This window comes from Saimiri boliviensis, chromosome 13, assembly GCF_048565385.1.
Source record: "Saimiri boliviensis isolate mSaiBol1 chromosome 13, mSaiBol1.pri, whole genome shotgun sequence".
In the NCBI taxonomy this organism is placed as follows: Eukaryota; Metazoa; Chordata; class Mammalia; order Primates; family Cebidae; genus Saimiri; species Saimiri boliviensis.
The window spans coordinates 65,894,385-65,921,161 of record NC_133461.1 but is presented as its reverse complement, the minus strand read 5'-3'; the positions used below and the strand labels follow the sequence as shown (position 1 = coordinate 65,921,161).

At 35.6% G+C, this 26,777-nt stretch overlaps 1 protein-coding gene across 7 annotated transcripts in view; it reads right to left on the bottom strand.

The window, feature by feature from the left end:
• The window catches only part of ANKRD12 (ankyrin repeat domain 12), a 146,451-nt gene that overhangs the window by 79,722 nt on the left and 39,952 nt on the right, over window positions 1-26,777 (bottom strand). For 4 of the 7 annotated variants that reach the window (XM_010335573.3, XM_010335575.3, XM_039463887.2 and 1 more), the window contains exons 3-5: window positions 16,176-16,323; window positions 6,839-6,907; window positions 1,992-2,138 (exon numbers count right to left, since the gene is read on the bottom strand). The exons of 1 other annotated variant lie outside the window; for it this stretch is intronic. In XM_010335573.3, the coding sequence (XP_010333875.3) occupies window positions 1,992-2,138; window positions 6,839-6,907; window positions 16,176-16,323 (364 nt within the window). Of the gene's footprint in view, window positions 1-1,991; window positions 2,167-6,838; window positions 6,908-16,175; window positions 16,324-26,777 lie in introns of those variants that run through there. 2 more of the 7 variants (XM_010335574.3, XM_074383769.1) reach the window with 2 other exon arrangements.

The following is a 26,777-nucleotide window of genomic DNA, read 5'->3' as shown; positions in this document are numbered from 1 at the left end:
AGGCAATATCACCCTTTCCTCAAAAAAAATAAAAATAAAAATAAAAAAGTTTAAGGTTTACGTTTTGGATCTTTTTTTTTTTTTTTTTTTTTTTTTTTTGAGACTGAGTCTCGTTCTGTCACTCAGGCTGGAGTACAGCAGCCCTATCTTGGCTAACTGCAAACTCTGTCTCCTGGGTTCGAGAAATCCCCCCACCTCAGCCTCCTGAGTGACTAAGATTACAGGCGCATGCCACCATGCCGGGCTAATTTTTGTATTTTTTAGGAGAGACGGGGTTTCACCATGTTGGCCAGGCTGGTCCTTGCCTCAAGTGATCTGCCTGCCTTGGCCTCCCAAAGTACTTGAATTACAGGTGTGAGCCACCACACCCAGCCCTAACTTTTGGATTTTAAAATACACTGTCTCAGTAATAGTTTCCTACCAACTTACACTCCCTAAGAGAAGGGCCTTATCTATCCTATTCATCACTGTTTAGAAGACTTCTTAGCACACAGTGGTATTCAATAATTATTTGTTGAATGAGTAAATTTTAATATAATCCTTAGTCAAATTATTTGTCAAGAGAATTTGCTTGCTGAATTTCTTAAAATCTGTCAGACTATCTAATGGATAAAACAGCCATAAACTCCAAGTATATCTACATGATGGCAAACAGCTTGATATTTAAAAAGCTTTCCATTCTATTTCTATACATATTAATACAGACAGTGGACTAAGAATCACCCTTAAAAGGACCAACTGCAGAACAGTATTATAGTTTACTCCTATTTATACTTAAAAAAAAAAAAAACAAAAAACAAAACCCAAACAAAAAGATGCATATTTGTATATTTACGCCTAGAAAAGCCCCAGAAATATAGGTAAGAAACTGTTAATAGTGGTCAGCTCTTGAAGGGAGGTCACTGGAGATGAAAGATATTTATTTTTTGTCTGTCATATTAAACTTTTATTTTAAGAAGGACAAAGGTTCATGTTATTTTAAAATATCAATTTTAAAAAATGTCTTTCCATTTGACTATTAAATCAGACTCAAAGTCAAAACCTCACAGAAACAGTCAGTTTTTACATGGTAAAATATCTTTAATTTGGCCACAGACAGTCTCAAGTTGGAGGTGGAAAAGGTAGGAGTAATCACAATATACTCTATTAAAAGCAGGAAGCCCTAAAATGTTTTTTAGCAGTGACAGATATTAGATACATTCATGCTTAGAAATTAAGATACTTAGAAACTCTTAGGAATTTAACGATGTTGTCCCATTTTTTTTTTTAAAGAGGCAATACAGGAAAAAACTCACAGAAAAAATTATCTTTTTCAATGCATTTCAACATGGTCTATTATGTAACCCAGTGTCTTACAAAATTCGTTTGAATTCAGGGCCAAAAGAAATTTTCTCCAGACAAAAGTGATTTACTTTCCTGAATCAGTAAATAACAACTATGGAACTCAAAATTTTTCTTTTGTACTTTTAGCTGCCAGCACGCATAGGTAAGTTCAATGTGACTAGTAATAATCATCTCAGGTCAGCTGTCTGGATTTTATCTACCTCTTTAGCAACCTTTTATAAATTAGTACATTTTTTGGTTTGTTCCCTTACTGTTTTTGTCCTGCTAGTAAGTCATCATCAATTATCTCTGGAGCACAAAGCATAAACACACATACATGTGGCACAACACCTTAATTGGAAGTGTGACACGAAATATAAGATAAACATACTGCTGACATTTTTCCTTATAAAAGAATTTAGATCTTAATAAAATATAGATTATGTACCGTGTAAAGAGTCTACTCTTGTATAGCTTCTACTTTAGCAGAGGATGCAAATGATAAACTGTCACACAAACAAAATCATAAAATCACCACTAACAAGTAATTCTGATTAAATTCAAGAAATAACAAAAATTAAAAGTAGTGAAAATAATTGTTAAGACAAGGCTACAGTTGCCTGAGGAAAACCAAGGATACACATTAACTCAATGACGGTAGGTATCACCTGGACTGTTGTCTCTTGCCGTCATCTGCATAAGAAGTGCCATCTGTTTTCGCTCAGAGAGTGGATAACCAAAAAGAATGCTGACTGGTGTGGATTTCTTATTTCCAGCTTCTTTTTTTGTTTTCTTCTTTTCTGGACCTTCTTTCTCTGGAATTATTAATAAATATGTAAGAATCTGAAACAAATCCAAGTATTAAAAAGCAAATGTAAGATGATTTGATAGATGCTATACATATATATGAGAAACGTGTACGATATATGAACTAGTAATAGCCAGATAAAAGCACAATGGTTTTATATTACATAAACAATTTTCTTCCTGATGGCTTTGAAAACAATATATTCTTAATTCTATTGTTTCCAGAAAATTAGTAATACTTGGAAATTTATTACTAGCAAAATTTTACCTTAATGAGTTGTTTTAGTAAAATTTAATTCCTTGATAACACTGCAGACATTCCTTAGTATTACATCTCTGAAACCTCTTTTATTTACTATAACTTTATTTGTAACTGCTGATAAGCCTAAATACCAACGCTCCTTCAAATTACTTAATTTCAGCAATGATTTATACAATCTTCCAACAAGGTCAATATTTAGGACAAGTCTCATCACACAGAATAACTATGGAAAAAAACTACCAAATCATTTTATTCCAGTCATAAGATAGCTGAATATGAAATGACATTAATCAAAGTTAAGAATAAGCAAATTATAGATTCTGTGTGGCTATGGGTTAACATATCTTGCAAAGAGCCAACAATTTTCAAGGACCTTTTCAAAGAGATCTGATCCATCATAAAGTCAGCTCTCAGATTGAACTATCTAGGAAACTCATTAGCAATGCAGCCTGCACTCCCCATTAAGGGTCAGAAAATTCAGACTGAACTGAATTTTCTAAGTAAGAGATACAGATGTTTGTCTTTTCTATAAGACTTCTTTGAGAGTTAATGCAGGTGCTCTGTGCAACGAAATACAGAGATCTGGCTATTACCTGTCCAGACATCTATTTCTTGGGAAACCCTACACAAATATCTGGAATTTATTGATCCAGGTTTGAGGGTACCTGCAACGAGGAGCTGCAAACATAAATAATATTTAAAAATAGCAAAAATGGGAGAAGGGAAGGCTTAGTTGTCAGAACAGCGTCTTTTTTCAAGCAGATAAGAACAGCAGCTAAAATACTCTAAAAGATAAGCATGTATTAATCTAGCAAGTGTAAAGAAACTAATGAAAACCTCGATATTAGCAGGCAAAAGAAATTAAAGTAATAATCCTTCCAGTGCGCCACTTAATTAGGATAAACTGTCACCTTTAAAGCTGAGAAAAATCAGGTCCTAATATTTAAAAACTCTACTGCCCACAAATCTTTCAAAAATTAAGTATTTCCTAAAAAGTCCATTTTCTTGAATATTTGATTTTGCATAAAAACAAAATTTCAAGACTTATTTAAATCAACTGTATTTTTTTCCAGTATAATCTTTTGTTTTCATATTTCTTAGTTCATTATCATTAATGATCCAATTTAGTATAAATCCAATCTCAGCACAGTTATTTTCCTAACTTACGCTATCTTATAAAGCCCTAAACAGGTCTTTGAAGAAGCCAGTTTTTTCCTGAAGCACATATGGAGTCCCTCTCTTAATTTTCTGTGTTTCTTGGTTCTCTGGTATTTAATAAGGAACCACAATTGTTGTTGTTTTAATGGTTTTCTATTTGAATAACAAATCTTTATAATGAATATTTCTCTTCTAAAATTAATGTTTAACATTATGAAATTTTATAGAAAAGATGTTTCAAAGATAAGAAATAAAATCCAGTAATCAGAGGAAACAAAAAATGCTTAGCATCTCTCCTCAAAATATTGTCTAAATATTGGGGAAATTTTTGCATTTTTGTTTGCAAAACAATTGCCTTTTTTGTTTTGACTGCATTTTAACACAAGGTTTTTAAAAAGCCACTCTAACGTGATAAAGTAATACATACCCAGGCAACAGTAAAGAGATACTTATAAATGGCATCATTAGAATTCCATGGTGCCAAATATTCAAAGATGTAATTATTTTGGAAAGAAATAAACAAATTGAATACATTCCAAATATTTAAAGCAAAAATTTGAATCAGATGCTAGCATCCAATATAAACTCTTATTTTCTTTAAGGTGCCATAGTCATATGTCTGAGTTCATATTCTGCATGAGACAGGAAAGTAAGTAAATAGCAGCTGGTATAAGGCAGCTAGGATAGAGACAACCATGCTGTTTGTCAAAACTGTTAGACTAGTGTGTCCCAAAGTATGCGTTTTCAAGTTTAAAGCAGTCAACAAGACTATCTGGGATTTATCCTGTAAATAATTTGCTTCCTCTGACCCATTATAAGTAAAAAATAATAATATACTACATATTTGATAAACAGCTACTTCTCCTGTCAGGAAGGTGATTAAATACTACTTAAAAAAAAAGTTAGCTACTTCTCAAGATTCAGTACCTAAAAAATGTACTTATTTGCCCTAAAAATTGGCAAGAACTTTGAAGTTTAAATGTAGATATACTGACAAATGTGCTCAGTTAGCACAGTCAAATATAAACTTAAGATCCATTCAGACAGCCTAGAGATTTTTTAAAAATATACAAGAGACTGGCCGGGCATGGTGGCTCATGCCTTGTAATGTCAACACTTTGGGAGGCTGAGGCAGGGGGACCACAAGGTCAAGAGATTGAGATCATGCTGGCCAACATGGTAAAACCCCGTCTCTACTAAAAATACAACAATTAGCTGGGTGTGGTGGCGCATGACTATAGTCCCAGCTACTCGGGAGGCTGGAAGTGGGAGCAGAACCACTTCAATCCAGGAGGCAGAGGTTGTAATGAGATGAGATCGTGCCACGGCACTCCAGCCGGGTGACAGAGCAACAGTCTCAAAAAAAAAAAAAAAAAAAAAAAAAAAAATTCCAAGAGATTCATTTAAGACTATTCAAAACAAACAGAGAAATGGACTTTTCAACACTCTAACATTCTTTCAAAGGTTAGAGATCTTCAGATACACAAAGATGTTCCAGTTTTATAATGCTGAAAATTATGCTTTCTTTTCAGGTCTTGTTAGCATAAATAGAAAGCTCAACATTGTCACATCCCAAATAAGTATAAAGTACTTATTAGGGAGAAGAGACAAAATTATTTTTCTTAGGGAACTTGGTTCATAAACCTATTAGTGTCTCAAAAATTAAAGAATACAGCATCTTCTTACAAGGCCATCACTATAAGAAACAATGGAGTCACAACTCGAATATCGATTAACATAATTAAATCAATCATGTTTGCAATGTACAGACTTCAACTCTGGAAAAAAAAAAATGCCATTACTCCCTGGTTCTAAAATACCTACATGAATCTCTAATTAAATGTCTACATCTTTTGATTTCCAGCAATGATACTCAGATTATGGATGGCTTCATACACATACAGCTCTTTCAGGGGCACTCTGGTGTTTAGAAGTCACCTTTCAAAAAAGCATGCCTAGGCAGATTATGAGGTCAGGAGTTTGAGAACAGTCTGGCCAACATAGTGAAACCATGTCTCTACTAAAAAAAAAAAAAAAAAATACAAAAAGTTAGCCAGGTGTGGTGGTGTGAACCTGTAATCCCAGCTACTTGGGAGGCTGAGGCAGGAGAACTGCATGAACCTGGAAGACGGAGGTTGCTGTAAGCCAAGATCGCACCATTGCACTCCAGCCCAGGCAATGGTGCCAGACTCCATCTCAAAAAACAAAACAAAAGAGAATAGAAGAGATGAGAAGAGAAGAGACGACAAGAGATGAGAAGAGAGCAGGGCAGAGCATGCCTAATCCACAGTAACTAACTGGAAATATGCCCCGCACACCTCAATTTTGGTAACAGGCACTCTATCAGCTCAATTAAAACTTTCAGGATAATTTTAAGAATAATTATTTGATTCTTCCACTGCCCCACCCAACCTCCCAAATGAATAAAATAAATAAAAAGTATATTAAAAGCAGGTTTACTTTAGTTTTTATAGCTACATGTCATATGCTAAAAACTAGACACTTAGACACCCAGGGGCTAAACAATATTCACATTTTTACTTAAGTTCAGAGATAACAATGTTAGCCAATTTTAAAAAAAGACAATAAAAAAAACATTTAATTAGCTTTCACATGCTAGAGAACACATTTTTTAGGAGGACACAGTACTTGTATATTCTCTTGTATTCTATCTGGAGCAATGTAACATATAACAGGTGCCACAGCTTAATAAAGAGGCTGCAATACAGTTAGTTGTAACAGCATTTCTCTAGGTGACGAGGTATTTTAATTCACTTACAGTTATATTTAACCTAAGCAACAAAGTCAATAAAGACTAATGAGTTCAATAGAAAAATAATTTTATTAAATGTGTTTTTTAAAAAACATCACATGACTGAAGGGTAAGATGACACTGTCTATTGAGATCAGTATACTTGGTATACCCTGTGATGGGTATACACAAAACGCTTGGGTATCTTCCCACAGAATTCACTGCACTATGCAACACCAGGGGTTGACTTTCACATTGTTTTCTACATGAACAGTGTTCCCCACATTGTGCTATAAAAAATTGGAATGGAGGTATATGGCGGTCCTGCTACAAGATTCATACATAGCTTGTGTTGGATATGATACACTGAGTACCTTGGAACAAAAATGGGAAAATGTGGTGTCACCAATGTAGTTCATTTATTTAACCAAAGATATCTATATACTGGCTTGAAAATAAGTTACTTGTAATACAATAATTAATTGTAAATGTGACAGAACCACTGGCTAAACAGGAGCACCTGATAATCTAATTACCTGAGTATGTCCTGTAAGAAGATATAAGTCTCTCCCCCCAATTTTCACTTGTATGTCCTGGATCTGAATCTACAGAATGAGAAGAGACAGGAGAAGAGAAAAAAGCACACGGAGGGAAATGCAGAATTCAACAAACCAACATTTTTCAATAGACTACGAATTAGTTATTAAGCTATCATTGTTTTTCCAAAAGATTATTTTTAAAGTAAAGCCAAAAGTATATTTAAAACACAGGTTTGGTCAACACCTAATATTTCAAATTCTTCAACAAAAATATCTTAAAATTGGGAAATTCAACCATGCAATTTCAATAACAGGTATTACTGATGTTACGTATTAAAATATACTATCTCTTTTGAGGCTATATATTTTTTCAATCTCTGAGTAACAGTAAGAGAGGCAGTACTCTATCATTAGTTTTCAGTTTAGAACTTGTCTTTAGAAAATCTGAATTAAGCTTTTTGTTCTATGAGTGATGAAACTACTCTGGAGACAGTAAAACACGGTGGACTGCACTATCATCCTAGACCACAGGCCTTTCCACAAATTGCATACACTTCAAATGATATACATTACTACAGTGCTTACTATTGAAGACCACCTAGAAAGAAAGTAACCTAAATCAAAACAAAGTTTATCAGTTAAGAATATGGAATTCTGGCTGGGTGCAGTGGCTTAAGCCTGTAATCCCAGCACTTTGGAAGGACAAGGCAGGTGGATTACCTCAGGTCAGGAGTTCAAGATCAGCCTGGCCAACATGGTGAAATCCCATCTCTATTGAAAATACAAAAATTAGCCGGGTGTGGTAGCACATGCCTGTAATCCCAGCTACTCCAGAGGCTGAGGCAGGAGAATCACTTGAATCCAAGAGGTGAAGGTTGTGGTGAGCTGAGATCGTGCCACTGCACTCTAGCCTGGGTGACAGAGTAAGACTCTGTTTCAAAAAAAAAAAAAAAGAATATGGAATTCTGCCTAACAATTCATGACAGAGAAATATGAATAGGGAGAACTGACCTTGGCATTACGGCCAGAGCAGATATTTTTACTTATTAATGTATTTTGATTTATAAATGGCATTTCAACTCACAATATTACTGTGATATTCATATCCTCAATTGACAAACTTTTTTCCAGGATCACTGTTACACAGTATTCACAATTTCAATTAGGTATAAATAACTCAGTGTTTATTTAAACACTGGAAAAAAAAAACCAAAAACAAAAAACAAAAACAAACAAACAAAAAAACTTAGAGAACAAGTAACCCTTAAACATAGTGTTTAAAAATTGTACAATAAGCCTAAAAGTTTAGTGATGAGGTTTACTCAACTGAAAGAAGAATCATCAATAACATTTAGACCATCTCTAAAGTAAATGGGCTGAATGGTTAAGACTTTCAATGAACACATATTTCAAAATCGAATACATTAAGTTAGCAACTTCAAAAATTTCATGAAAAATATTTGACATTTAAAGACAAGCAAAAAATTTTAAACAGCATCCACAGATTGCAAAGCAAACCAGCAACCATTAAATTGTGCCAAATGGATTAAATGAATTATTGAAAGCAGATATTATTTTAATAGATTAAAGCACAGTGAATAAACTAACCTTTCAATTATATTCATTAATGTAGTTTAACAGCTCAACCAAATCTTCCTTCGGATATAAGCAACCACTCTGACCCCACACGCTCTTTGGCTTTTACTCATATAAGTAGTTTATACTGGGAGCATTTGAATAGTCTATAAAGCTTTAACTCAGGAACTGGAAAATTAAAGCTTCTATTAACATATATATACCTGTCCCCTTCCTCAACTGCTTCCTTTTATGCTGTACTGAGACAAGGCTGTATGAGATTACTACTGTTTATGAGATTCACGTAAAACACTGCTAAGCAGAGCCATTCTCTCCCACATATGTTCTTTGTAGTGAGGCAAAACAAAACCAATCTTTTTAAGTTATTATTTTACTTGGGTTGCAAGAGAATCAGAGAAAATTTAAAAAAAAATAATTTTACAAGTCTGTATTGTATGCCCGAAACTTTTATAATGAAATATCAGGAACGGAGTAGAGGCAAATCTATCAAGAATAACTGCCATGAAAAATCACCAAAAGTGGTTATTCTTATTAAACAAAGCACTGATTTTATCTATTTTAATATAGTTCCCAGAAAAATTGTATCTTTCTGTTTTCTTTTTAAAAGAAGCTCCTCTCTCCAAATTTGATTACGTCACACTAAATACAGTGAACCCTTAAACGGCATCTAAAGTCTTAGGAAAATAGAACTAAGGCTGGCTGGTGGAGATTTATTTAATAAAATTTCAACACATTCTACAACTGCCACCATAGACTATGTTCTCTGAATTTTCTCATAACACATTATCTTTTAAAAAATGCCAAAAAAGGCCAGGTGCGGGGGCTCATGCCTGTAATCTCAGCAGTTTAGGAGGCTGAGGTGGGAGCATCAATTGAGATCAAGAGTTTGAGACCAGCTTGGCCAACATGGTGAAACCCCATCTCTACTAAAAATACAAAAATTAGCTGGGTGTGGTGGTGCATGCCTATAATCTCAGCTACTAAGGAGGCTGAGACAGAGAACTGCTTGAACCCGGGAGGCAGAGGCTGCAGTGAGCCAAGACCACAACACTGCACTCCAGTCTGGGTAAAAGAGTGACATTCTCTATCTAAAAAAAAAAAAAAAAAAAAAAAAAAAGCTGAAAAAATTTAGTAAACTATTTGCTTACTAGCAATGCTAAGAGGACACAATTATTCAAAGAAAAAAGGTGACAGACAGTCAATCTTTCTGATTAAACATGCAAACTAAAATGACAAAGGACTACTGGTTTCTCTCTGTAGAACATAAGATTTCTCAACCTAAAGAAAAACATGTCCCCCAATGCTATTTGAGGTTAAAGAACATTCTTATACTGCTGAAGGCTATTGGAGAAACATGAAGAACCATAAAAATATTTAACCCTTTTAACACTGCAATTCTACTCCTGGGAATGAATAAAGAAATAATTCAAGGTATGACAAAAATCACAATCTGCAAAGATGCTCCTGATGGCATTATTCATAACGAAATAATTGTAAATTTAGTTTGATAGCCAAGAAGAGACTCTCACATGTAGCTTCAAGATAGCTGTGTAACATTTTGACATTAAGAGACTCTGGGCTTTTCCTTGGACACCATAAGACTAGGACAGAAATTTAGTATGATTTTGTGACTAACAACTCAGGAATAACGTTCACTTAGGTAGAAACTTTAATAATTATTAAGGATAACCAAAGTTATCAGTTATTGATTACACTTTACATATGATGGCAGATATTGTAAGATACCTATACAATATTCATTATCTTCTTCTTACCAGGAATATCTCCAATTTTGATCAGAGTAACAACATGCCTGGCCAGAAGTATTTGATTTTTCAGACTCCCTTGCAACTAGAATAGCCTAACCGATCAGATGCAGAAACAAAAAGGTCACATCTCACTGGGAAAAAGACACTTTTGTTCTTGGTCTTTTTCCTCCTACTTTCTATCCAGGAAAAAGCAATAATTTTGTGATTATAAGGAAAAATGCTTAAGGACAAAGCCCATGTATGAGCTAAGGGTGGCAGAACATTAAGATCACAAGAGATCAGTGCCTGATAGCATTATTGAACTGCTATACTAACCCTGTACTGCCTATGCTGGGCCTTCTTACTGCATTAAATTATAAAATTCTTATGTATTTAAACAGGTGTTAGTTTTGGTTATGTTTAATTTTACAAGCTAAAGTCACATGCTATGTCACTTGAAGGTCACAATTCTCTGAAATTGATACTAGTATATGTACTTTTACAGATAAGGAAGCTGGGACTTACAAAGAAGTCAAATACTGAGCCAGTCCTGGTAGGGGACTGAGGGATAACACTAGTCAGATTCCAAAATCTTCAATAACAAACAATGCCATGATTTACATCTGTCACAGCTATAAAATTTATCCTGTCACAATTCTACAGTAGGAGAGAATGAAAAAAAAAGATAAAAATTAATGATAAAGCAAGCTGATACAGGTTTAAGAAAGGTCTAGATAAGCAGTTGCTTTTTGCTTCCTTAGGTTCAATGGGTCATTGTATATTGGCTTAATATTCCACAGGACAAAATTTATGGGAATTCTTTGACAGAGTAAGACAATAATTTAGTGATTTGTTAAAGTAAATTAATTAAGAATGCACATAGTACTATGATAGAGCTAGACAGACAGTCTAGCTGGACTACGAGGACTCACTGAGTCTACAAGGACTCACTGGCCTGATTTCAAATTAAGCTGTAATTCATTCCTCCTTTTTTTTCTGTATAGCCAGCACTTACTTTTCTAGAAAATTTCCTTTAAAAACAAATTAGTAAGTATTAAATAACTGAGAATTTAGAAAGTTTAAGAAACACTACGGTATTTCTCAAAATGAAGACTAAGAACCTCTCATTCAGCAGGTAGCATTATTGCTAATTTCAGGTGCCAGTGAGCTTTCCTTGGATAATATTATGAATACCTCTTTGTATTAAAAAGTAGTGACTTTATAAAAGTAACATATGTCCTTTATTTCAAGAATTCAAGCCATACAAAAAGGACCAAGAAGAAAGTAATAAATATCCCATATCCAAGAAATGAAGTGTTAACCTCTGGCAAGCACCGTTCCCAGCATCCCTCTAAATTTAACGAAAGGAACTAGCACAGACAGTAATACATTTATGTCAGAACAAGAAAATAACATACATATGCTGTTTTGAAATAAAAGGCTTAAAGATTACTTTTATTTTAATCCAACATAAAAAAAAACTAAAGGCATTGTTTCTTTATAAAAGATACTGTATACCAGGCGTCTGCAAACTTTTTACACAGGGGACCAGTTCACTGTCCCTCAGACCGTCGGAGGGCCGCCACATACTGTGCTCCTCTCACTGACCACCAATGAAAGAGATGCCCCTTCCTTTAGTGTGGCAGAGGGCCGGATAAATGGCCTCAGGGGGCCACATGCGGCCCACAGGCCATAGTTTGGGGACGCCTGCTGTATACTATAAAATAGAAACAAAAATATAAAATAATTTTAAATACAGGAACATTAAAAAGTTTATGTAATCATTTTAAGAAACTCTATACTTCAGTTTGGATAATATCAATTAATCCCTTGCTTACAAGAGATAAGATGATATGCTTTCTCCTTATTCTCTACTTCTTGTTCTATTCTTTCCTTAAGTCAAGGTTTCTAACATTTACGTTTTGTTCTGTACCCAAAACACATCTAAAAGGTTTAGTTCCTAAATTAGTGAAAAAAGTCTTATATTTAGACAGTCTTAATCTTTCCATGTGTGTTAATATACATCCCATATGCGTGTTAATCTACATGTGTGCACATATATATAATAAATGTAAATATACAAAGTACAATTTTAATGCAAACAGCACATACTGTTTCATAATCTAATTTTTTACTTCCAATATCATGATCATCTTTCCATATTATGTATTCTACAGCTGGAGTACAGTGGCATGATCAAAGCTCACTGCAGCATCGACCTACCAGGCCAAGCAATACCATGCATCAGCAAACCTGAGTAGCTGGGATTACAGGTGCACTCCATCAAGACTGGCTAATTTTAAAATTTTTTTGTAGATACAGGGTCCCACTCTATTGGCCAGGCTGGTCTCAAACTCCTGGCATCAAGTGATCTACCTGCCGAAGTGCTGGGATTACAGGAGTGAGCCACCATGCCCAGCCTTACTACATTATTTTTAAGAGCAAAAAAAATCATATTTCCTCATTGAATTTAACACAATTTCACAAATCCTGTACAAATCAACACAATTTTCCTGATGTTTTTGCTATTATAAAGAAAGCTGAGATAAACACATCCTTAGAGATACATGTTTGCTCTCATTGATAATTATTTATTAGACGTCAGGCATGGAGCAGGCTGAGGCAGGTGGATCACTTTAGGTCAGGAGTCAACAGCCTGGCCAATATGGCAAAATTCCATCTCTACTAAAAATATAAAAATTAGCCAGGCATTGTGGCAGAGGCCTGTAATACCAGCTACTCAGGAGGCTGAGGCAGGAGAACCACTTGAACCCATGAGGCAGAGGTTGCAGTAAGCCGAGATGGCAGCAGTGCTCTCCAGCCTGGGTAACAAGAGTGAGATCTGTCTCAAAATAATAATAGTTATTATTAGAATAAATGCCAAAAGAAAAAAATTAGTCAAACATTAAGAAATGATTTTTTATATACATTGCCCGATTTACCTTGAACAAAGTATTTCTATAATTTAGACCCACTAAAGCAAATTCCTATATCCAACCCATAACCACTGGGTGTTTCAGACCAAAAACAATTTGGTCATTCATCATAAATTATATTTCTTTGATTACTACTGATGTATTTTTTTCCCAACTACAATTGTTGTTCTCAACTACCTGCTTGTATTTTTGGTCCATTTTCCCATTTTTGAGGTTTTTTCCCACACTTGAGATCTTTAAATACATATATATTAAGGGTTTTGATATATGCTGTAAGTATTTCTCCCTTCTCTATCTTTATCTTCACACTTTCAGGTGATAGTTTAAAATATAGCATACCACATAAATAAGGTCAATGTCAAATATAAAGTCTAATGCTATATTTATCTTTCATATGGGAAATATCACTTTATGGTACTGAATCCTACTTTATTTTTAAAAATTATATAAAGATATTCAAATGGTAAATAACACCTTTTCTACATATACTAATGCTTCCTTATCACTTAATGTTTTCAAACATTAAGTTCTCCTTAATGTTTTCATTGCGTGTGATATGTAAAACCAAATACTTCATCTATTACTTAATAAAATTTATAAAGTCTACCAAAAACATAATACACTTGATGTTGAACAACCTGATTTTGAACTGCATAGATCCACTTACACAGGAATTTTCTTCTGCCTCTCTGCATTCCTGAGACAGCAAGATCAACTCCTTCTCTTCCTCAGTCTACTCAATGTGAAGACGATGAGGATGAAGACCTTCATATAATGATCCACTTCCATTTAATGAACAGTAAATACATTTTCTCTTCTTTATGATTTTCTTAAGTAACATGTTTTTTCTCTAGCTACTTAAAAGGGTAGAGTATATAATAATATTTATCATCTCAGGTAAGGCTTAGTAAATTAAAAACAGGCCAGGCCTATAGTCATAGCACTTTGGGAGGCCAAGGTAGGCGATCACCTGAGGTCAGGAGTTCAAAACCAGCCTGGCCAACATGATAAACCCCGTCTCTACTGAAAATACAAAATAATTAGCTGGGTGTGGTGGCAGGTGCCTGTAACACCAGATACTCGAAAGGCTGAAGCAGGAGAATCGCCTGAACCCAGGAGGCAGAGGTTGCAATAAGCTGCAGTAAGCCACTGCACTCCAGCCTGGACGACAGAGCAAGACTCTGTCTCAAAGAAAAAAAGAAAAAAATAACATTAACACACAAAAGATGTGTTACTTGACTGTTTATCTTATTGATAAGACTTTGGTCAACAGCAGGCTATTAGTAGTTAAGTACTTGGAGAGTCAAAAGACACACGATTTGTGTGTGTGGGAGAATAAGGGGGTTGGCACCCTAATCTCCACACTCTTCAAGGGTCAATTGTGTTTCAAATCCATTAAAATTTTGTTTGGTGACAACATGTAATTTTTTAAATGGAATAGTAAGTGTTATAAAACAGTTGCAATATCCCAACAAGTTCAACAGTAGAAAAAATGTAATGGGGAAATATGTATATAACTCAATTTTAGAAATATGAATTAGGTTACATTTATTCAACGCTGAAATTTTGTGTCTTCCTAAGTAACATTTTTCTCCTTAATTTTATTCTAAATAAAAGAAAAATAATCCATCTGATCTAATGACAAACACTTTCATGGGAAGACTATCTTGAAATTTTATTCCTTAAAAACATTAATATTCTTTTAATTCATCAAAATCCCCTTTTCAAATAACTATCAGAAATTTTGGAAAACAAAATGCAAGTAACGTAAGTAATTTTAAAATGACTAGCAAAGAAACTTTTAACAAGACTATGTGAGAAGAGTTAGATCGTAAATGGCTATCCAAAGGCACATAAGTACCTTCTTCTCAGCTAAGTGACTTAGTAATAGCTTGAGAATATCACTTAGGATGCTTCAGAGGAAGAAAAAAAAGATTCTGAATCTCTCAAAAGAAACCAGTGTAGCTTAAAATGAAAAAACATATAATTTCCTAATCACTACATGAAAGAGCAATCTTCAAAGTTTAAAAATGTCATGAGTGTTTAAGAACAATTTCTAATTCACACAACAGCGACGGCAAAATATACAAAAGAAGACCTGGCTACGAAAAGTGTATATGACACGATTTTCTAAAGCTATGTTATATGTTAGTACAGGGTGTTTCAAAAATATTCATGAGTATTTTCAGTTTCCAGAGTCAAATCACTTCTGAACTGACAACTAAAATGACTAGAAAGATATAAGCAGAATATAATCTATGTACGTAAACTCAGAACGGAATACTTTCTCTGAATGAAGCTAAGACATTTTTAAGAAGTTTATTGTTAGTATTTCCCGCAGTGACTAAAACTACAGTAAACACATGATCAAGTTTATATCAGTTTCAAAATTGACTAGTTCAGGGCTAAAACACAACCTAGTTATTTATTAGATAGCAATAATAAGAGTCTCATCTGTTATGAGTAATTGGAACTGGCTGATCTCAAGTATCGATTTCCGGTATGCAAGAGTTTTGGGAAACAAATGAAAAGCACTTGGGTAGTTAGGGGTTGGGGAAAAGCGGTGGGGGGGGGAAGAGGGAGAGGGAGAGGGGGAGAGAGAGGGAGAGGGAGAGAGGGAGAGAGGGAGAGAGGGAGAGAGGCAGAGAGGGGGAGGGGGAGAGAGAGAGAGAGAGAGAGAGAGAGAGAGAGAGTGTTTTACATGTTTCAAATTCATTTCTGAATCTAAAAACTTTTTCTGAGAAAATCTACATACTCTAATGCTTTCTTATCACTGAGTAAATTTTATTCATTTGAATGCTCCCCCCAAAATTAAGTTTCTTGATAAAGAAATTCATAATAAACACTAAAATAAGGAATAAAGAAAATTTTTTTATCTGGTTAGAAATCACACTTGGCATGATAGATGAATTTCTGCCTCAAAATGATAAATCTGCAACAGTGAAATACAAATATTTCTCTATAAATGGATGTCAAGAGGAGTGGTGTATGAGAGACAAAAATCACAGTTAAAGAATGAGTAAGATTTCACCAGAGAACAGCAAATTATTCTACCTGTATCTGAATCTCGTTCTTCATTTCTTGATGGGCTAATGGTAAAAGGAAGTTTACGTTTCATGGATGATTTCTCTTTCATCTCCTTGCTCACATCACTTCGGTCAATTTTTGGAGTTTTGCTGTAGGATGCAATCTTGTCTTTACTCTATTAAAAAGTCAAATAGAGTAAAGTTATATCAATATTAGCTAAGCAATACAGTATAGACACCCCTAAGGAAAATTTCAAACATACACAAAAATAGAGATGGTACTACGTATCACTGTATTCAATATACTCAAGACCCAGCTTCAACAAGTACATTTTTTCTAACCTGTTTCATATTTCCCTACTCTTATTTAATAAGATTATATTTATTTTTTGATATTTTATGTTTAGGGGTACATGTGTAGGTTTGTTATACAAGTACATTGCATGTCACTGGGGTTTGGTGTGAAGATTATTTCATTACCCAGGTTAATAAGCATAGTACCCGAGAGGCAGTTTTTTGATCCTCTCCCTCCTCCCACCCTCCAACCTCAAGTAAATTCCAGTGACTGCTGTTTCCTTCATGCCCATGTGTACTCAATGTTTAGCTCCCACTTGAGATCATGTGGTATTTGGTTTTCTATTCTTGCATTAGTTCACTTAGGATTATGGTCTCCAGCTCCATCCATGTTGCAGTGCAAAAAACATGCTCTCATTCTTTTTAATGGCTGCATAGTGCTCCATGGTGTATATATATCACATTTTCTTTATCCAGTCTACTGTTGATGCACATTTAGGTTAATTCCATGTATTTGTTACTGTGAGTAGTGCTGCAATGAACATATACATGTATGTGTCTTTGTGGTAGGACAATTTATATTCCTTTAGGTAAACAAAAATGAGATTTCTAGGTTGAATGGTACTTCTAATAACAATTTTAAAACAAAATATCTTGAATAGAACCATTATATCTAGATGTAACACCAACGAATATGTAAATTTTAAGAAGCGATTCTGAATTGAATAAAACCGATGGTATTTTATTTAAAAAATAAAACTGGCTGGGCATGTGCCTCATGCCTGTAATCCCAGCACTTTGGGAGGCCGAAGTGGGTGGATCACCCGAGGTCAGGAGTTCGAGACCAGCCTGGCCAATATGGTAAAAACCTATGTCTACAAAAAATAGAAAAAAACTAGCCAGACATGGTGGCAGGTGCCTGTAGTCCCAGCTACTCAGGAGGCTGAGGCAGGAGAATCGCTTGAACCTGGGAGGCAGAGGCTGCAGTGAGCCGAGATCTCACCATTGCACTCCAGCCTGGGCAACAAGAACATTAACTCTGTGTCCCAATCAATCAATCAGTAAAACTGTCTGTATCAGTAATTCTCACATGGCTTCTGGACTAGAGGTAACAGCATCACCTGGAAACTTAATAGAAATATAAAATCTCAGGCTTCATCTCAGACCTACTGACTCAGAATCTCTGGGGCTACGGCCTACTGATCTGTTTTAATAGTCCCTCCATGGGATTTTGATGCATACTAAAGTCTGAGAACCACTATTCTTTATCAATAAAGAAGAAAATGTGTAAGGATTACAGAAACCAAAGAATAATCTATCTAGGCCAGTAGAAGATTACAACCTTATTTCTTAGATCAGAAAACCAGAAATGGATTCATAATTCAATTTAGAAAAAGAATGATATACCAAATAAAAATACTGGGTACTCGCCCAGTCAGGTGAAGTGATCCACAGCTATTACAAAGTTCACTCCTATAACCAAACATCCAATTGATATGGCACATCTAAAACTGGGGTATGACAACTCTTTTGTGAGAAATATGCTTCATACTGAGAACTAAGCCACACTGCCTTAGAAGAAGAGCTTAAAAAACATTCTCCAAGCTATGATAATAAGTGGTGTTTATCATGATTGTAGAAATTCTCAAAAGCAAATGAAAAGTAGATTCAGAATACAAAACATACCAGTTTTCAACCCAAGATGAAAAATAAAGGAGGGATGAGGAAGAAAAAGGGGCATAACGAATTAATGTCTTTTTTTTTTAAGTAGCAATAAAACCAAAAAATGACTCTAAAAGAGCAAATGAATAAACAAACCTTTGATGAATATAATAATGAAAATCAGAGAAAAGATAAAAATAATAAAGACTGAGATTGAGCCTGAATACAAGTATAGAGGGAATATTAAAAAGTTATGAAACAATGCTGTTGGCTGGGCATGGTGGCTCATACCTGTAATCTCAGCACTTTGGGAGGCCGAGGTGGGCACATTACTTGAGCCCAGGAGTTTGAGACCAGTCTGGGCCACATAGGGAGATCTCGTCTCCATAAAAAATTTAAAAATTAGCCAGGCATGGTGGCATGGGCCTGTGTCCCCAGCTACTTGGGAGGCTGAGGCAGGAGGACTGCTTGAGCTGGAAGTATTGAGGCTATAGTGAGCCATGTTCTCGCCACTGTGCTCCAGGCTGGATGACAGAGCGAGACCCTGTATTTCAAAAAGAAAAAAAAATTGCTGTATTTAATTTTATATGATTCAATTTTTATACTATTAAAAAAACTAATGGCCTGGAAAAATGAATAATTTTCTTGGAATATATGTATTACTAAAAACTGGTTCATGACAGGATGACAGGAAGGGAAAACCAGAATAGACCAATTACCATAGAAAACAATAAACCAAACTGGGTGCAGTGGCTCATGTCTGCAATCCCAATGCCCTGGGAGTCTGAGGCAGAAGGATCCCTTGAAGGCAAGAGTTTAAAACCAGTCTGGGCAACGTCGTGAGATCTTATCTCCATAAAAAAAATTTTTAAACTAGCTGGGCACAGTGGTGCACACCTGGAGTCCCACCTACTGTGGAGGCTGAGGCAGAGAAGGCTACAGTGACCTATAATCACACCACTGCACTCCAGGCTGGGTGACAGAGCAAGACTCTGTGCCTAAAAATAAGGGGAAAAAAAAAAAAAGATAAATCCATAGTGAAACATACGTTTAAAATAGCACCTACTCCAAAAAATTTTACAATAGAGTTTTTTTTTTTTTTTTTTTTTTGAGACGGAGTTTCGCTCTTGTTGCCCAGGCTGGAGTGCAACGGTGCGATCTCGGCTCACCGCAACCTCCGCCTCCTGGGTTCAGACAATTCTCCTGCCTCAGCCTCCTGAGTAGCTTGGATTACAGGCACACGCCACCATGCCCAGCTAATTTTTAGCATTTTTAGTAGAGACGGGGTTTCACCATGTTGACCAGGATGGTCTCGATCTCTTGACCTCGCGATCCACCAGCCTCAGCCTCCCAAAGAGCTGGGATTACAGGCTTGAGCCACCGTGCCCGGCCTACAATAGAGTTTTAACCAAAAAAAAAAAGAAAAAAAAAATTCAACAGGTATTTCCCATTTCATATATATACCAGAGCAAAGAAAGTTTAGAAGTTACCCAATTCATTTTAAAAGTCTAAAATGAAACTGACACCAAAAAAAGCACAAGATACAAAATTATAGATAAAAATCCACTTATGAACATAAATGCAAAAATCCTAAACAGACTACCAAGCCAATTTCAGTGTCTTAGATTATAATCAAGCAGGACTCATCCAGAGAATGCAAGGATTGTTCACTGACAGAAAATCTCTTAATTCATTTTATCAAAAAATTAAAGAAAACCATACGCTGGCAAGAATAATATCAATAAATTCTACATTCATTCTTGATCAATTTCCAAGCTTTCAAGTAAAATTCTTGAGCTATTTTTCACTTCCGTCAATGAAATGGAGATTCAAGGTAAGTGTTTTGCTTATAAGGTGGTTTTAAAATATAGGTTCTATTACATACTGAGACCAACAGATCAGGATATTACTGCTATGGAAAAGATTGTTACTCATAGTTCCAAGGGGTGGGAGGCATGCCATGCCCCATCATGCCACTTCAGACCACACGGGGAAGCACCAGGGTGGTTGGTGAAGAGGTAAAAGAAAGGTGAAATGTGAGCATGAGCCTTTACTGTAGTTTCCACAGGAAAGAAAGTGTGAAGCAGAGTAAGCAGGCTTGGGATTGCTTACCTTGAATAATTTCAGTGGGCTCTGGGGTACAGGAGCTATTTCTCCAATTGTCTGGTACCTGGTTCTGCGGTGATTAGGACTGATGGCTATTGGACCAGTGTGAGAGCCCAACAAAGTTGGGAGTTTGAATGTGGGGTCAAGATAGGTTGGTCTGTGAGTGAAAGGTGTGCTCACAAGTGAGTTTATTATCTTAAGGAACTGGCTTGCCTTGGAAGCTACCGTCTCTCCATGGACAGCAAGGCCCCAAAAGTCAATGCACCAGAAATACAGAAAATAAAAAGGCACAGCTAATATGCAGGTTAACCAACAAAACTCCAGTAACTTGCCGTAGAAAATGAATCATTGTTATGTATAAAAGATTTAAGAAAAACTTGAAAATCCCTTCTCTTCTGCAGCTATGTAAGATAAGAGTTCTGTGCCACAAAATGAGTTAAAAGAAACCAATGTGATATCATATTGAAAGAAAATAGCATAAGAATATATGAAACATGTTCTTCTGTGCAATATAGTGATTAGTGTGACTATTCATAACTGCTAACTACCTGTTATATCCTCTATAGAACTGTCCTTCAAGGTGTATCTGAACAAAGCGTTTCTGTGAGATTTTTTTTTTTTTTTGCCTGGCCAAATTTTTATTATTTATTTATTTATTTATTTTTGAGACGGAGTTTCGCTCATTACCCAGGCTGGAGTGCAATGGTGCGATCTTGGCTTACAGCAACCTCCGCCTCCTGGGTTCAGGCAATTCTCCTGCCTCAGCCTCCCAAGTAGCTGAGATTACAGGCACGTGCTACCATGCCCAGCTAATTTCTGTGAGATTCTTGGCACTAAACTTTCAAAAAAAAATATTTTTGATAGTCTTGAAATTTGTTACTAAAGAGTAGAAATACTCTATCAAATTCAAGGGAGGATCATTAACACAGCCTAGGTTCCTAACTGTAAGATTTATTATCTTAAAATATGTTTAGAGTCTTTTTAACATTATTTTCTCAATAACTGGCAACAGCCATCACACATAATAAAAGCACCAATGTTAAGAATTATCTTCTATTAATTCTGCCATTAATCAATGTATTGATAGCCTTTGTCATCTCAGTAAGGTTTTTTTTAAATGGTAAAAATGTATCTGGAAAACAAGAATATATATACACATGTGCATATATATAAACAGAAAACTCTGGAACAGCATCAAGGCATACCTCGGAGATGTGGCAGATGCAGTTATAGACCACCATGATAAAGCAATTATAATAAGGCAAGTGACACAAATTTTTTGGTTTCCCAGTAGATACAAAAATGTTTACACTATAATGTAGTCTATTAAGTGTGCGATATTCTCTCTAACACACACACACACACACACACACACACACACACTTTAATTTTAAAATACTAAAATATGCTAAAGACTGCATGAGCCATCAGTAAGTTGTAATCTTTTTGCTGGTGGAGGATCTTGCCTCTCAGGTTGATGGCTGCTGACTAATCAGGACGGTGGTTCCTGACGGTTGGGGTGGCTGTTACAATTTCTTAAGACAACAATCAAGTTTGCCATATGAATCGACTTTCTCTCACAAAAGATGTCTTGTAGCATGCAATGCTGCTGATAGCATTTTACCCACAGATTTTCTTTCCAAATTTGAGTCAATCTTCTGTAACTCAGTTGCTGTTTTATCAATTAAATTTATGTAATATACTAAATCCTTTATTGTCCCTTCACCAATGTTCATAGCATCTTCACCAATAGATTCCATCTTAAGAAACTACTTTATTTGCTCATGCATAAGAAAGACGAACTATTTTTTTCTCTTCTGCCAGTGAAATGGAGCTTCAAAGACAAGTGTTTTGCATATAAAGTTGTTTTAGAAGTAGGTTTTTTCAAGTTTGATCATGAGATTTCAGCAATTCAGTCACATCATCAGGCTCAACATGATTCTTGTTCTCTTGCTTTTTCCATCCCATCTATGGTTAGTTCCTCCACTACAGTCTTGAACCCCTCAAAGTCATCCACGAGTGTTAGAATCAACTTCTTCCAAACTCCTGTTAATATTGGTATTTTGACCTCTTCTCATGAATCACAAATATTTTTAATGGCATCTAAAATAGTGAATCCTTTCAAGATGGTTTTCAATTTACTCTGCCAAACTCCATCAGAGGAATCACTCTCTATGGCAGCTAGTATTACAAAGCATTATTTCTTTAATAAAATTTGTTTAAAAAGTTAAAATTACTCCTTGACCTATGGGCTGCAGAATGGATTGTATGTCCACAGGCATAACAACATCATTCTCCATGTATGTCTCTGTCAGAGCTCCTGGGTAACGGCTCATTGACATATCATTAATGAGCAGTAATATTCTGAAAGTAATCCTTTTTTCTTAGTAGGTCTCAAGAGTAAGCTTAAGTTATTCAGGAAACCATGCTGTAAACCAGGCATCCCCAAACTGCAGCCCCCTGAGGCCATTTATCTGGCCCCCCGCCGCACTTCAGGAAGGGGCACCTCTTTCACTGGTGGTCAGTGAGAGGAGCACAGTATGTGGCGGCCCTCCAACGGTCTGAGGGACAGTGAACTGGCCCCCCGTGTAAAAACTTTGGGGACGCCTGCTGTAAACAGATGTGCTGTCATCAAGCACTGTTTTTCCATTTACAGGCAGAGTAGATTTCACCTAATTCTTACACGTCTTGGCATTTTTGCAATGGAAAATGCACTGGCTTTAACTTAATAGTCATCAGCTGCATTTGTCCCTAACAAGACAGTCAGCCTGTCCTTTGAAGCCACTGATTAACTTCTCCTCTCTAGCTTTCAAAGTCCTAGATGGTACCTTTTTCCAATAGAAAGCCATTTCATCTATACTGAAATCTGTAGTTTAGTGTAGCCATCTTCATCGAAGATCACAGCTAGATCTTCCTGATAACTTGCTGCAGCTTCCACATTAGCACTTGGTGCTTCACCCTGCACTTTTATGTTATGGAGACAGCTTCGTTCCTGAAACCTCATGAGCCAACTTAATGCTAGCTTCAGACTTTTCTTCTGCAGCTTCTCACCTCTCTCAGGCTTCATAGAATTTAAGAGAGGGCCTTGCTCTGGACTGAACTTTGATTTAAGGGAATACTGTAGGTAGTCTGGTCTTCTATCCAGACCACTCAAACTTCCTCCATATCAGCAATAAGACTTTTGCTTTCTTACAGTATGTTCACTGTAACAACATTATTAATGTCTATCAAAAACTTTTCCTTAGCATTCCTATCTTGGTTAACAGGCACAAGAGGCCTAGCTTTTGACATGTCTCAGCTTTTGACATACCTTCCTCACTAAGCTTAATCATTTCGAGCTTTTGACTTAAAATGAGAGACATTCCACCCTTCCTTTCACTTGAATACTTAGATACCATTGAAACACAACAATTTCAAAATTGTTGTTTTAGGGAATAGGAAAGCCCAAGGAAGAGCGGGGTTGGGGGAAAAGCCCATTTAAGTGGAGCAGTAGAACACATCCAACATTAAGTTTGCCATCTTTTCTGTATACAGTTTATGGCACCCACAAAACAATTACAATAGTAACAAAGATCACTAGTCATCATAATGAAAAAGTTGGAAATTGAGAATTACCAAGATATGACACAGACACAGGTGAGTACATGCGGTTGGAAAAATGTTGCCAATAAATTTGCTCAACATAGGGTTGCCACTAACCTTCAATTTGTAAAATGCACAATTATATGCAAAGCACAACAAAGTGAAGTGCAATAAAATAAGGCATGCTTGTAAACCAAAATGTTAATAGTTATCTGTAGATGGTGGCAGTACATTTGTGTTGGGACATAATTATCCATGTCTCTCTTGCATTTTTGCAATCTTGCAAGCAGAGACACTAATTTCCATTGTCCTGGACTACCTTTTCATGGGTACTTATAGGTTAAACAGCCTTGAAACACAGAGATAATGTCTTCCTCTAAAGCAAAGGATTTATCTGTCCACTGACCAGTGTAATAATGTCTCCTTCTAGGGAAAAGGTCGGGCAGACTTACTGCCCATCATAAAAGATTTGGGGGTCCTATCTTGTAATAGAACCCACTGCATATGCAGCTGTCAACTGCCCATCACTGCATCGCCTTTGTGAGAAGTGAGGCTCAGGGAACAGGCACAAACACTGATACTCTGGCTACTGCTATTGCTGAGTAGCAAATACACCTTTATCTCTGACCTAGGAATCATGTCTTCTGCCAGCATTCATGAAGCTAATTAACTTACAAGTAGGGTAAAATCTCAGAACTTTCACAGTTGTTGACAAGGTAACTGGTAATTTCTATTATCATTATTCTTATATGTATTTTCTAATTTTTAACAACAAACATGTATTAAATTACTTGGATAATAAAAGAAAAAATTCTCAGTCACTTGGAGAGAAAATAATGAATGTCTGAACTACACTGATGATGAAAAGGATATGACAGAACTATTCAGATGGTTAAAATGATTAATATCCTCCCTCTTACTTTATGAATTTAACCAGGTTTTAGATTATCTTAACAGATTATATAAAATATTCTGCTTTGCAAATTATAAATACTGATTTATAGCTAAAAGAGTAGCAGAGAAATTTCTAAACTAAACTAGAATCAATGGGAGGAAAAGACCACAGAAGAGCAGTTAAAGGTGTAACATTCTTGACAAGAATCCTGTTTTGATATTTAATGAAAGGATTTTATATAAAAATTAATTTGCTATAAAATGTAATTATTTAAGTTATGCTCTACTTAAATGAATTTAAGGAGTGAAATTTTGGTTTAGGGTATCTTATTAATTTAGGACCTCATAACAGCAATATTCTGTCATAATTAAACTGTAAATACAGTCTCTATTTACATAAAAGAACTTTAAAAAAATTAGAAACGAATATAGAGAGAAAGGGTCCTGCCCTGTTGCCCAGGCTAGAATGCAGTGGTACAATCACAGCTCATTGTAGTTTCTACTTCAGCCTCCCCAGTAGCTAGGAATACAGTTGTGTGCCACCACACCCAGCTAATATATATATATATTTTTTTTTTGGTAGAGATGTGGGTCTTGCTCAAGCTGGTACTGAACTCCTGGCCTCAGGCAATTCTCCCACCTCAGTCTCCCAAAGCACTGGGATTACAGGCATGAGAAACCATGCCCACCTCATTTCTAAACATCTTATAGGGAAAAAAAACTCAGTAGAATACAGAAGCTGGCTTCAATGCCACTCACTATGAAAAGCCAATGGAAGAAATATGCATTGCAAATACATAGCCTAACTTCTTCACTTTGTCTTAAAAAGGAGCAGCAACATAGTCTATTCCCAGCATCTTTGGAATATAATTACAGCCCTTCCTCTCTTAAAGTAAAATAAGGGGTTAAATATCCTTATCCAAACTAGTGATCTTGAAAAAAATATAGTACAGTTAAACAGAGACTGAGAAGAAATACATCCCTTTATGTAAGCCAACAATTTTGGTAACTAGAGGAATGTAATAGTTTGTATTCATTCTTGTCATTTATTTTATAAATCCAATGATTAACAAGTATTCTTAACTTATCTAAAGAATGTTTTAAATAGAAATATGTTAGTGAAGTGTTTGGTTTTTGCTATTGTTGCTAAACTTCCAAGAAATCACACTTTTAGGAGGGCAATGTTCAGGCACTACTTAATTTAGTGACAACTTTCAAAAGATACATGAAAAGTATATAGGAACAATTAAAGTTTCAGTGAGTTTAGTCTTATAAATTCAAATCCAAAAAGTGGCATCAAACAATCCAGATGAACTTTCACAAATGTAACCTTTACTATACTTAAACAAGCAGAAATAAGAGTTCTAATGCTTTCTTCAAATCTAACAGTGTATTCTGTCACCACATCTCCACTGAACTCAACCAGATCATCTAAAATGTTTCAATGGTCTCACCTTAATAACCTCTCTGTGGCATTTAGCAATGCAGATTCTCTCCTTCCTTAGCCATTCTCTGTGGAATAGTTCTCAGAGTATATCCTCCTCCATTCTTGCACCACTTTATACACTTTGTACACTTTTCCATACTTACTTTCTAAAAATCCTCATATATTTATTTCCAATCTAGACTTGTTTTGAGCTCTTAAACTAGTATCTGCCTACTGAACATTTCTACTTGGATGTTCCTAGAGCCAACTCAATTCAGCAAGTACAAAGCAAACTTATTTAAAACAACCTGTTCCTTCTCTTGAATTTCCTTTAGGGAAATGGCCCAATCATTAACCTAGTAATGGAAACAAACTCAGAGTAGTCCCAGACTATTTTTTCTCCAGACACAGGTTTAATTCATTCAACAGCTTTTTGATCTGCCAACCTCTCTACATCCTAAAAGCCACTGCCCATGCTGCCTCCTACTTAAATTTTATTAAATAGCATTCTGGTCTCTTCTGTGACCCTTCCCTTACAGCTCACTGACTACACAGTAAGTTCTAGGATCCTTCACAAGGTTATAACGAACTGCTCCCTGTCTAATGTTTACAGACTCACCTCCTATCCTATAGGCTTCATCCCAACTCGTTTTTCATTTCCTGTTT